Consider the following 13,492-nt stretch of genomic DNA (forward strand, 5'->3'; position numbering starts at 1 on the left):
TCAGGTGTTTTGTTTGTTTGCATACGAGGCTAATGGGAAAGACCTAAATTAAATACATCTTCATCTTTACCTGGGTAGATAGACATGCTTATTTAATACTCCTTATAGTAAAATGTCATTGAATAAATGCCACAGCATAACTGGCTAGCTTCTTGCTTTTATTCCTTTCTCTTCAGACCTTTTTATGGTTACCATGAAAAGGAGAGACAGTTTATGAAGATTTATCTTTACAATCCTGCAATGGTAAAAAGGTAAGGATGTGGAAATACAAAGTTCTGTCCGATTTCCTTATATCTTGAATTAAAATGTCAGGTTTGAAACAAGATTCACCAGTAACTTAACAAAATCTCCAAAATTATTGTCTCATGGTTTTCAAACCACTTTAAAATTTACCAGTTTTAAACATACCAATAATCTTTTGAAGCAGTAGAATGTTAGGAAAGCAATACCAAAATATGCTTGCCTTTAGTTGTTCTGTGTTTACTGTAATTTGTGAACACTTAAACAAATTTGCGTTAGCTTACTTTTCCTGTAACTTTTAAGGAAAACAATGTAGCTGTCTTTGATATGGCTTCATTTCATCTGTTAGGAAGTAAATTTTGGTAGGTTTTAATTCCAGTAAAAATTACTAAATTTAAGATTTACTTGGAAAACTGAATAGCTTTTGTTATTTGACAGTTTCTCTATATCTCAATAGAGTAATGTTCTGTTGTGTGAAAGCGCTGTTGATTTCAATCTTACTGTCAAAGTAGCTGCAGTAAATTCAGGAATAAATAAGGAGGAATTATTTCCCAAGCTTAATCTAAAATCTCTTGAGTGTGTGCTATTACATACTGTAACTTTTGTTTAAAAGGTCCAATACATGATCATAAGACGGAATTGTCTGGTTTTTTTTCTAGGCAAGTGAAATTTTGCATTATTTAAAATTTCTGTATTAATAGATGACAGGAAAGTTGTTTAAAAATTTGGAGCTCCTCATGTTCGAATCGCTTCTATCCAAATAAGGACTGACACTTCACTTAAATTATTCCTTTCTTTTTTCAGGATAAAACTTTATTTTTAATCCCAGTTTGTTGCATTTAGAAATGCTTAGTGCTTTTCTTTGTTGTATACTGTTATATAGTTGTATACTGTTAATTTGAGATAAACTTACTGTACCATTTTATAGTTATCCAAATACTTCCAATTATTTTTTAATGTGCAGCTGTTTAAAAGAGAGGATTTGTCCTTCTGCAGAATTTTAAAATACTGCTTCTGAGTATACAGTATGTAAAACCATGTGTACAGCTTGAAAACCATGAAGGACGTTATATGTATCATACATATCATATATATGTCTATGAGAACTAGAGACTCTCAGACTTATTACTGTTGGGTAAGCATACAGCTGCCACAGTTGTTCTGATGAAAGATTTCCATGGCCTATAGTGGCTTTTGGATCACTTGCAGGAATAGAATATTGTAGGATTTTTTTTTAGAGAATTTAATGGTTTTTTAGCTGAAAGATTCAAATCTCCTTTGCAGCTAACACACAAATATTGTATCATTAATAGCAGAGATCATTTTTGTTCATCTGTTATTGTGAAAACACTGTTCTTAAGTTAAAAATACAACTAAGGCAAAATGTCAATATTATATATGTCTGTATATTGATAAAGTCAAATATCAATATTGTTGTACTGAAATAATATTTTCTTTATGTCCTAATTTGTCTTTTAGAGTTTGTGAGCTTCTGCAAGGTGGAGCCATAATGAACAAATCTTACCAGCCTCATGAAGCCCATATTCCCTACCTCCTCCAACTCTTTATAGACTACAATTTATATGGAATGAATTTAATAAACCTGGCTGCTGTCAAATTCAGAAAAGCAAGGAGAAAAGGTAAGGTGTTTATTTCTTTAGACCAAATAATTGTTTTTGAAGGCTAAAAACTACCATTTTATACAAGACATCACTCACTGTCAAGCTTTTGCTTTATTTTGGCTGAATGAGTATCGTGTTGTTTCCCTGAAGTTTGCTTCTTGTGTCAAAACAAAGTCCATATGTAGCTTTTTTGCTTTTTATGCCTCTGTGTGGGGATTGAGGAAGAGTCTGCTTCCTGAAATGAGATACTGTGTGTCAAGAAACACATGTTCTATCAGCAGTGCAGCTGTGACCATTTCACAAGATGACCACACCTCTTTTCTAGAAGATGAAAAATTGTTGATTTTTAGTTGAAGAATTGACATGAAAGATAGCACAGTAATACTGTTGCTTTATTTTTTTACGGTTTTGATTCTTACATCAATTCAGATTGGGGTTTTTTTGTTGCAGTAGTGTCTTTACAAAATTATGGCTAATGATTTTGCTCTGATGACAATCAATGTTCTTAATTAAAATGCTTGTGTTTATGCTGAAGTCATTTGCTCTAAGCTAAAATTTGAATTACTAGTGTGTGAGCAAAGGAAGCATTTTAGGAAATTAATTTGGCATTTCGGATGCACCACTGACATAAGAATTAGGTTTGGTGAAAACATCCCCAATTCTTCTAAATTCTTCATCATAAAGGAGAGATAACAGTAGAAAAAGCATTCCTTTGGTACGTAACATTTAGTAAAATAAGTATTGTTTACTAAAATAATAATTGTTCCTACAGCTAAAGCAAAAGTTGAAAGGAATGGTGAAATATCTTTCTGTAAAAAGGTAGAGCAATAATCGTGCTGAATTTCCTCCTTATTTTTATGCATGTATATTCAAATGGCAGTGGATTAGCCCGTGGAGTTTTATAACTAATTCTTGTTTAAAGGAAAACACTCTTTTCTTACCCAACAATAAGCCACACTTTTTGCTAGTGTCAGAACTGTAGGAAGGCAAAAGCTCTGCTGTGGACAGAGCATGTTCCGGATTTTCAGTCCTGAGGAAATACAGTCAGGTACCTTTAGTTTTCCAAATGTTCAAATCAGCCTTCTGGAAACATGCAAAGTGATTGAATCAAATAGTTGCTTCCATTCTTTTTCCATAGTTCATTTTTTCCCTCTTTCACATGATAGATGAAAAGCATTAACTGTTTATATTCTCCTTCATCATTTATTTAAGGATGAGAGACCTAAGTCTTGAATGGGAACAAAGGGGTGGAAGAGGAGCTAGACCAGTGGACTTTGACTATTCTGATAGGGGAAGAATCCAATAAAATAAAAGGATAAAAATGACACTACCTTGTCTGGCTTGATCAGATACTGGCTGCACTGCTCCTAGGAAGATTAATTGTGCTTTGCATGGCTCCACATCACACATGCATCAGTAGCCTAAGCTCAGGCTGTTGGAGTCCCCAGGCACAGGATCACTGTCTGTTGCTCCTGGCACAGCAGCCAAGTGACAAATGGTTTGTCCCTGGTGCAGCCTTACAGAGGCGCTGCTGTCAAGAGCCTGTCCTTGTACAGCAGCCCTCTCTGAGCTCAGGCTGTTGGAGTGGTGTGGAAGTACACCCCCTTCTTACACCTGACACGCTTTACCTGCCTGTTCCTCAGCCTCTGTGTTGTGGGAGTTCCTCTCAGTCCAGTACAGCTGTGTCACACAGGCCAGACCAAACATTGTTTCTTAGACAGCAGTAAAAGCCTTTGCCAAAAGATGTGCTGCAAACACTTTCCTTATTTCCCTTGCAGATGATATAAAAATGAGTCTGGCAGTTAATGTGTTTCACAGTGTAAGCAAGCAGCCCAGGAGCCTGTTTATAGTGGTATTTTTCTCACTAAAATAAGTCGGTCTTTTTGAAGGCTGAGAGGCGTCAGCATGCAGATTTCTTGTAGCAGGAATATTCTGCCTTCATCAGCTTGTATCCAGAAGGTGCAGCAGTTCGTTTCTTCAAGTCCTTTTCTTTATGGGCTGCCTATTCATTCATGCACCACATACCACTGTAACTGTTGCAAACTACTTTTATTTTCAGTAGCTGAATCTGCTTCTGTAATATGACTCTGAAAGACCTTGATGTGTCATTGCTACTGTCTTTAAAGATCTTTATGTCAAGAGAAGGGAAGTATCGTGTGTCCTTAAATCCCTATGATTAACTTTACTGAAGAAACAAACTGATACAGGAATTTGAGCTTCAGTTTTTATAAATATATGAAAACAGCAGTAATAAGGAAGAAGAAATGGAATAATGCACTGAAACTGCTGTGGTGTGGTATTTGAAATGCATATAATTTAAAAAAATAATAATATATATTTTACCAGTTGGCCTATAACCTTGCGTAGCTGCTGTGAGATGTATTTTCCTTTAAAATATACAACTATTCAGTCCCATTTAATCAACTTAAAATAATCAAATTGCAGATTAAAAATAATAAGAGTTGTTTCCATGCATAGTCAGCTTACATTTTAATATGGAGAATTAGCTGATGTGCCACACAGTAAAAACATGGCTGTTTCTTCCTAGACTAGCTGGCCAGGATAAGTCATCACTGTTGAAGAGCACAGACAATAAGGTGTGCTAGGTTTGAGCTGGATCTGTGCAAATGGGATCAGATATTTTGTGTTGTCTTTCCAGAATCGCCTGCTTAGGCATCAAAGTGCATAGACCGTAACAGCACAGGTGTGGCTGAAACATGAGCTGGCTCTGCATAAGCACAAGAGTGTCTTTTCACCCCACTCGAATGGCACATCTTTGGGCCATGCCAGTACACTTAAAAGTCTGAAGTAGGGGCAGGGTTTGCAGGAACCCAGTCTGAGTGCAGTAAACTTGGTCTGGAACATATGGAATTAAGCCTGCTTGCTTCTGTTTGTAGCTTGTAAGGTTCTTTTGGCATAGTGCCTGCCAATTGCTTCTGTTGTAACTTAGGGCTTTTTGCTACATGAGGGCAAACCTAATATGCCAAGTAGTGGAATTCACATGGACAAAACTATTACAAAATTTTTAGAATAAAAATTAGTTGTTCTAATAAATATTTAATTACTGAAGACCTTTGACAATTGAGTTAATTGGTGTAACTTTAACAAATGTAGGAGTGTCTACTATGGCTGAAAGGTAAATTTAATACCAGAAAACTGCTAGTGCGTGACACCAACATAGCTGAGAAAATTCAAGGTTCAAGCTGGTCTTTCAGGTAGAAGTGGGAGACTGAGTAATTTTCTAAGTCTTCTCCCGTTCTACCTTTCTCCAACTCCATTTCTGGAGCCTGGGACTTTTTCTTTCTTGTGCCATATCCTATGTTTATTGCCTTTCCTTTCTCTGAAAAATGAGGGTTCAGGTGGAGACCTCAAGGGAGGTAGGAATTCTTCAGAGACGACTTCACCAGCATGACTTTGGAGCACACTCCCTTACGTGGAGACCTCTGAGCAAATTTAGTGTTCTCTTTATTTGTGGGTCAGACGTCTGCCTTCATTGTAGATTTCCACTTACTTCTACTGCCATTGTATCTGGAATGAATTGTATATTCCTTTCCAGCTCACAAATAAGAAAAAGGAAAAGTGTGTAGTTTTCTTTGGCTTCTAGTTTCCATTGGGATGTGAACTGTGGACCCAGGAAATTCTGAAGTTTATGTCAGAGCATTTACATTTTGAAATTTTCACGAATAGGAGAAGATTGAATTTAGGCTAAGATATGACTGGAATGCAACAAAAGTAGTTTAAATAATGTCAGTGTGTTGGAAGTATATATTTCTTTTTTATATAAATGTTTCTATGTGTTAGAAAGAAAATTAGGTCATATGCTAGCATAGTTAATAGGTAAAGATGATATCAGGAAGTGCTGTTAATTCTTTAGGAGCAGGTGGACTGGTAACTTTAAATAATAAATTATATAATTTAGTTATATAATGATATTTGTAAAAAATATTGCCACATAAATTAATTAATTTCTCATTCTACTTTTTCCCTAGGTGACACATCAGGTGTAAGTAAACACTATAGAACTCATTTGCCAGAAAATTCAAACAACGTATCTTTCATAGAATGGGAAGAAGATGAAATACCAAGGTCAGCATGCCAGATTTTTCTGTTGTGTGCTCTTTGTTCATATATCCATTAACTTGCATGTTATAGAGTTCCAGTCTCTCGTTTAAAGGACCCTTATATGTTTTACATGTTTTAAAAATAAAAAGTGATTATGTGACACAAATGATCATTATTTAGTTTCTCTGTATAGTGTTGGTCACCTGATGCTTTGTTGTTTATGGTTATAAAAATCCAGCTGGGAAATAATGGGCAAAATTCTACTTTCTGGGTTTTGGAATGATGACTTTCATGAAGAGTTGAGCAAGTTTAATAGTTAGAATATTTACACATCAGTTCACAGATTGTGTATTTGTAGTCATCCTTAACTAACGTGACCTCACTGTGAGGCCACATCTCAAATCTCAGTTTGATTTTGGGCCCCTCAGTACAAGAAAGGACAGTGAGGGGCTGGAGCGTGTCCAGAGAAGGGCAATGAAGCTGGCGAAGGGTCTGGAGCACAAGTCCTGTGAGCAGCAGCTGAGGGGGCTGGCGTTGTTTAGCCTGGAGAAAAGGAGGCTCAGGGCTGACCTTATGGCTCTCTATGACTCCCTGAAAGGAGGTTTCAGCCAGGTGACAGTCAGTCTTTTCTCCCAGTAACAAGTGGGAGGACAAAATAAAATGGCCTGATGAAAGGGGACTAATTAATAATAACAATAATAAACAATAAATAAAATTATTTATAGTAATTTACAATAATTAAAATAATAAACAATAAAAGTGCCAGAGGATGTTTAGATTGAATAGTAGTTACTTCACTGAAAGTCTGGTCAGGTAATGGAATAGACTGTCCAGGAAGTGGTGGAATCTCCTGGAAGTGTTCAAAAAATACGTGGATGTGGTGCTTGGGGGACATGGTTTAGCAGTGTTAGATTAATAATTGGACTTGATAATCTTAGAGGACTTCTCCAGCCTTAAAGACTCTATGATTCTATTAATAGTGTATTATCAGAGAATTTCAATTTGTCCATTTCGAATGGTAACTACATAAGAAACTCAGCTTAGAATTTTCATCTCTGTCTCCCATGCTTTTCTTTTTTCTTAGGCATTTCCTACCCCACAGTTTGTAATTTGTAACCATTCTGCTTCTATAAGAAAATGAAATATTTTTGGAATTTTGGGGATTTTGTGGCCAGAGTTGGGGATGGAAGAGTAACTCACAGTATCTGAAGCTACTGTTAGGAAACTACTGATTTATATAGTTTATCTACTACAAGTTCATTCTTTAAGCTATTTTCTAATGATTGGCAGGTCCTTCTGTCATCTAGTAATCTTCTCAGTCTTTGGGTGGATCCTGTCATTCTTCTCTGAGGAGCTTATTGGGCTCAATATGCCACACTTCCTGCTAGTGTTGGGTACTGGGAGTTTTTGCTTCCCCAGTAGAAAATGTGTGCATTAGACCATACTTTAGGTTTTTCTAGCATGCAAAAACAGGAGCTTGTGTTAATTACATCTGGTTTTCTGATTCTTTTACTACTTCAAGGGAATTTTGCAACAACATTCATCTGACAACTTCTGGTCACTTTATGTGCAGTTGTTTCCCTGGTAGTCATTTGCTGTATTTCTACCAGCAGGAATTTATTTCTTGAATGTAAAGCCTGAATACTACATAATACACCACACAAATTCTCTGAACACCATGTGCAGTGATAATGGTAGTTCCTGATACACTTTATAGTTTCATTAACCATGTCAATTTGGCTTGTGAGCATTTTAGGATTTATTAGTACAAGATGTCTCTCTTCTCATCCTGTTTCTATTATTCTACTTCTCAGTTATCCTGCTTTTGTTTTCTGATACTATGATACTATGATCTGGTTATGTATCCAACATGTCTACTGGCTTGCCTTATCAGGATATTTCATTACTACACTGCTGTATTAATGAGATGTGAAATAAGCTCCATCACAGAAACTGGTCTATATTCACTTCTACACATTTTGTATCAATACTCTGTCCTTTTTATATAACCAAGAGGAATTTCACATTCAGTTAGCTCCTAAAATGCTTTAATAAATTAGGAACGCATTTTTGATTCCTGCAACTTAAATTGTTTACATTTGATATTGTGTTAAACATTCTTTTGTCTAGAAAATTAATTTTTTTATGAAGGGTGTTCTAGCATGCTGTAGGACATACATGCCATAGCAAAGCAACAAATCTAAACTTTTCTAGTCCTGATTGTGCTCTGTTCTGTATCCTCACAAAATTATTTGCCTGTTAAAATTTCTCCAGGATTATTTTCGGGAGTCAGCAAGTTAAAATAGTGTTATTGTAATCAAACCCATACTGCAGTGCCACTTTCATACTGCCTTCCTACTTCATTTCCTTTCAAATTCTGAAAATTTGCTTCTAGGTTGGCTTAATGGATCTATAATTGTCCTGATCAGCCTTACAGAGGGTAAATCTGACCCAGACAGTATGAGATACCTATCCAAGGAAACCCTTTTAATTGTTTCCTGAAATGATTGTGACTCAGCTGTTTCTATTTTTGCAGGCTACAGCATTACTCAATAGCTGTAAAGCTGCCTTTCTTCCTTTATTTCTTTTTTCTTAACAAAGTATGTTCTGTATTCCCAACATACTTGCATATCAACAGCTCTATTCATTTTCAGTTTCATGTGCAATATCTGCACAGTCCCCTCACTTTTTTATCCAGTCCTCTTCAAGTTCTATCCACTTCAAGTTGAGACATGTAACCATTTTGTGAATTGTTTAGCAAAATTGTTTTACTTACTGTAATTTTATCACTTGACTGCTATTTTCAGTAGAGGATTTGGAGTTTCTTCTAAATATCACTGAACTTCTAAATTTCTTTCCCTGTCCTTCATATCAGATAGGAAGATTGCATAAATCTTTCCCTACCTTTCAGCTGTATGCTTAAGTTATTACTTGTTCTGTCAAGAAAAAGCAAGAAGGGAAAAGACCATTAAATGTTGTTTGAGAACACAAAATTTCTAGGTCTGTCTTGTATTCTGAGTGACTTGGATGTCTGTTTGGACTCATTATTCTTTGTGTACATTAAGAATTCATTTTAGGGATAGTCCAACATGTGTCTGCCAAGGCCTTGCTGTATGTGGCAGTTAGCAAGTTCTCTTGTTTAAGCAAGCAGGGCCAGTCATTGGGCATTTCTTGACTTTGGAACACAGTATATCACTTGGCTGAAATACAATTCTGGATACCTGGAAGGTAATATGCAAAATTTAAAAGTCACATGTGTAACACGGACAGCATTTTGCTGAGTAAGTACTAGTGATGGTTCCTTATTTCAAAAAACATTTGAGAACTATGTCAAATTTTCTTGGTGACTGAACTCCCTCTTTCATGCTAGACAGCACCTTGCTACTCAGCCACTTACCAAGAAAAGCATTTAGCCCAGCCATGTCCTGTCTTGCTCCTGGCAAATCTCCAAATGATTGATTCGCTGCTATGATAAGTGCACTGCATTAAGTCAGAGACATTTTTAAAAATGTAATTCTAGAACGATTTTGTTACCAAGTAAAAAAATGTTCAAAATTTCTAGGGCCCAGGAATCTCTGTAAGGGTTTTAGGTATAGTACTTGCCAGTGTTATTGCACTGAAACCTACAAAGCCTACCCTAAAATGAGCAGCAGTCACCTGAATCTGATAGTGCTGTCCAACAGTTTTTGACATCAGGAGTTCTGGACATGAGACACATTTTGTTATCTCATTCAGGCAGCTGATAATAAATGATGAAACACTTCTGTGAGTTCCATTGAGAAGATTTTCTGGTAAACGTCAGACTTAAGAGTATCTGCCAGTCAAGTCTACCACTTGGACATGATGTGTTAAAAGCAGAATGATTGGTAGAATGCTTTTAAGAAACACTTTCTTTTTTTAAATGCTAGATTTTCTATTAGACACTAGTTTATATGGAAGTGGAGAGATCTGACAAATAACACGTCTGCACAGTCTAGCAGATATGTAATATTGCAGATTTTTGCTAGGCTTGTGACTGTCATAATTGCTTTTCTCGCTTGTCAGCCTGTGCATGTTTTTATTTAGCTGTTTGATTTTTTTAATGTAATGTGCACATTATTTAAGTCACTTGAACCTCCTGAAAACAAGGACATGTTTTCTGCCATGAGCAGAGCATGGTAAATTATTATGTGAAATTTTAGAGTCCTTATCAGCACAGTTGAGTAACACCTTTCAGATACTCCATGAAGTTAGTTTTTGTCTCTTGTGCTCAGTTTAACATTACAAATACTTCAGATGGGTTCATTACAGAACTTGTTTCCTTAGGCTGTCATTAACATTGGTGAATTAAGATACTTGTTGATTATTATTCAAGGTTTTTAAGGGCTTTGATCTACCTAGCTGTATGTAGTGAGCACTTTTTTTAAAAAGTGTTGACTGTAGCCTTAATTCATTGTCTCAATGTCTGAGAAACCAAGCCCTGGTAAAAAAGCAAAATAGAGCAAAATTTCATCCTAAATTTTATTTTTTGTCTCAGTGGATAGTGTGAACAAATTATTACATTCTTCAAAAATAAGGACCATTTCTCTGTTCTCAAAATAATGTATTTGGAGATTTTTATACAAAAGTAAAATGGATTTTTATTGCAGTTTTTCACCTGGTTTGTAAGTATAAAAGGCAATTTAAAATTAATTAGTATGAGTATCCTAAGTAGCCTAGCCATGGCAACTCATTGTTGTGCCACCCTGATTTATCTTGCTTCTTCAGAGAGTAAATTTCTGTTCTCCTGCAGCTGGGTTCCTTCTACACTACCTCAATCAAGCCTGTCTTTCATATACCTATATTACAAGTGATATCTTGTGAACAAGTCTCTTTACATGCCTTCTTACAAAATGAAACATAAATGCTGTGAAAAGCTTTGTGTGGGACTTGCTAATTCATCTTTTCCAACCTTGTTCTAATACAGATATTCTCAAATCATGATTTTGACATTACCTAAACTATAACTTTTCTTTGCAAAATTGATGCATGCTATGTGAGGCAGGTGATTAGTCTGATGTATAAAGCAATCTGTATTGAGCAGGCCATTTCTGAATATATTCTAAGGCATTGCAACTGCTAATGACATGAAATAGTTCATATTTTCAACTACCACTGGGAGGAGACTAGATGTTCTGACTTCTTCATGCTATCTTCTCACCTGCTAAAACAGCCCCCTATCTGCTGAGGAAATGTGTCTCGACCAGGGAGAATGGGAAATATGGTTACTTTGTGTATTTTCCCAGTATGTTGCACACATTTGTTTTAGGTGAGCAAAAGCAGCAAACCTAACAGCTGACCAAGCTGTTGCCAATATTGATTTGAATCAGTTCCCAAAGCAGCGTGTAACCATGTTAAATATTGTACTTCAGGACAGTTTGTACTCCCCCCTCACCACCTCATGGTTTTGTTTTAATCCAAATAAATTAAAATGTTAAAAGGGTCAGCTAAAGCTGCTCCACTTTCATATACCCTTCAAGGGTTTTCCTGAAGTGGGAACAAATGACTTCTTGGCCTTTGTGCCCTTATAGTGCTTCTGCCATGACTTCAACCTAGTGCAAGTGTCTAGCAGCTCACCTGGACAAGGATGTTACAGGCCAAGCTAATGAACCAGTGGTAGTGGGAAGACATTCTCTCAAGTCTAATGAAGAATTTACTGTGTGTCAGGTGTCTTTATTAGCTTCCTTGTAACTTTATAGTGTGCACTTTTGACTGCTAGCCCTACCTTCACCATGGAAGTGTTCATGACAAGTATAATGATAAATCCTAGATTTGTCTCAGAAAAGGCCTGTTATTATCTCAGTGTTTTTAATTTGAATAATATGCCATGTAAATTGAAATACTGTAGTTTTTGGCAGAAAGGCTCCTCATCTTTCTCTCCAACCCCCATTATTTTTTGGGGTTTTTCATTGTCTTCGAAAGAAGAAATCAGTGAAAGTGGGAAGCTCAGATCTTTGATTTTGTATCCTCCAGACAAGTCAAGGCAAGTCTTTACCACATTTCTGATGTCATCAACCATTCTGTATCATGGTCCTTTTTGCTTGTTCCCAGAAGTAGTTTGATTTTGTAAAGGGAGCTAACAATTATTGCAGCCTCTTCCCTCAGTCATGTTTCCCAGTGCTCTTGCAGTTGTTTGTTACTGTGGGATCAAAATACAAGTTTCAGCTTGCCCCCAGTTCTTGTTGCCCACTGGGCAGGCAAAGCTCTGTTTGAACTCTTTGATGAGTGAACACCCAAAGTGTGTGACATGAAAAGTACACATTTTGAGCATATTGTGGGCTTGTTTCCTAGCTGGTGGTATGACTGGGAATGGAGGGACATGATGGCAGTGGATTGTCTTTAAAAGTGTGCATAGAATCATAAAATAGTTTGGGTTCAAAGAGACCTTTAAATGTCATCTAGTCCAGCCCTCCTGCTATGAACAGGAACAGCTTCAACTAATTAGGTTTCTTAGAGCACTGTAACCTGACATTGAATGTTTCCAGAGATGGGACTTCTCCCACCTCTTTTGACAACCTGTTCTAGCATTTCATCACTCTCATCATAAAACAAAATCTTCCTTCGTCTAGTCTAAATTTACCCTCTTACAGTTTAAAACCATTACCTCTTGTCCTACTGCTAAAAGCCCTGCTAGAAAGTTGAAGTGCTTGGAGTGGATTTTCAGTGCTGCTCTAAAAGATTTTAAAGGGTAAGCAGACTTTTACAGGAAGGTTTCTGTTTGTTACCTTCCTCCATGGACTCCTTAAAATTTGTTCAACAGCAACAGGTGGAAGGTCACTGACATTTGCACATCTGAAAAGGCACAGCAGGGAGGTGTTCAGCTAATTGTACAGCAGTCTTGAATCTGTTTCTACTATTTCAAGTCTTGATCAAGCCAGCTATCCTTGGTTCAGCATGTGTTTGGGTTGTTAATGCTGCCTTTCTTATTCACCAGGCTAAATAAAGAAAAAACTCCAGAAAAAGTAGTTGTAAATGTTGAAGTGCTCTGCATTGTTCTGAACTGTGAATGAGAAAGAAAAGTTCTTGCCACTCTGGGTGTATGATCCTGCTTACACATCTGGTTCTATTGGCTGAGTTGTATAGAACATTTCATCTTGTACTTGAGGAGAAGAACATTATTGTAACTGCTTTAGTAGTTGGAGTTATCTACCAGCTCTTTCTCTTCTTCTCACAAAAGAAAAAGCTAAACCCTTTAATTTGAAGGTACAGATTTCCTATCTAAGTAGATTTGAATATGAGCATAAATTTAAGGACTTGCAGGTGAGGATGGGAACTGATAATTCTGTGTTCAGTTAGTGGCTCCTGTTTCCTCAAAACAATTTTCGATATTAGTCCACTTAAAAAACAATGATGATGCATGTTTCAAACTCAGTGTATTGATAAAATTAATCTGTGGTATTTATGTTGTCACAGCTCTTTAATGTTGAAAGGTGTTGAGCCACAAAGTACCTGTGAATTGGAGGTGGATGCAGTAGCTGCTGACATTTTGAATCAACTGGATATTGAAGGTGAAGTGTTAATAACTTTCCATGTAAAATGGTTTTAGAACA

The 13,492-nt window shown here is 36.5% G+C and overlaps 1 protein-coding gene across 1 annotated transcript in view; it reads left to right on the plus strand.

Annotated features, from left to right (window-relative positions):
- The window catches only part of REV3L (REV3 like, DNA directed polymerase zeta catalytic subunit), a 110,922-nt gene that overhangs the window by 42,092 nt on the left and 55,338 nt on the right, over positions 1 to 13,492 (plus strand). Inside the window, exons 3-6 of the mRNA XM_030235630.2 lie at positions 177 to 251; positions 1,720 to 1,880; positions 5,852 to 5,948; positions 13,356 to 13,450. Coding sequence (XP_030091490.2) covers positions 177 to 251; positions 1,720 to 1,880; positions 5,852 to 5,948; positions 13,356 to 13,450 — 428 coding nt within the window. The remainder of the gene's footprint in view (positions 1 to 176; positions 252 to 1,719; positions 1,881 to 5,851; positions 5,949 to 13,355; positions 13,451 to 13,492) is intronic.

This window comes from Serinus canaria, chromosome 3 (assembly GCF_022539315.1).
Source record: "Serinus canaria isolate serCan28SL12 chromosome 3, serCan2020, whole genome shotgun sequence".
Classification (NCBI taxonomy): Eukaryota; Metazoa; Chordata; class Aves; order Passeriformes; family Fringillidae; genus Serinus; species Serinus canaria.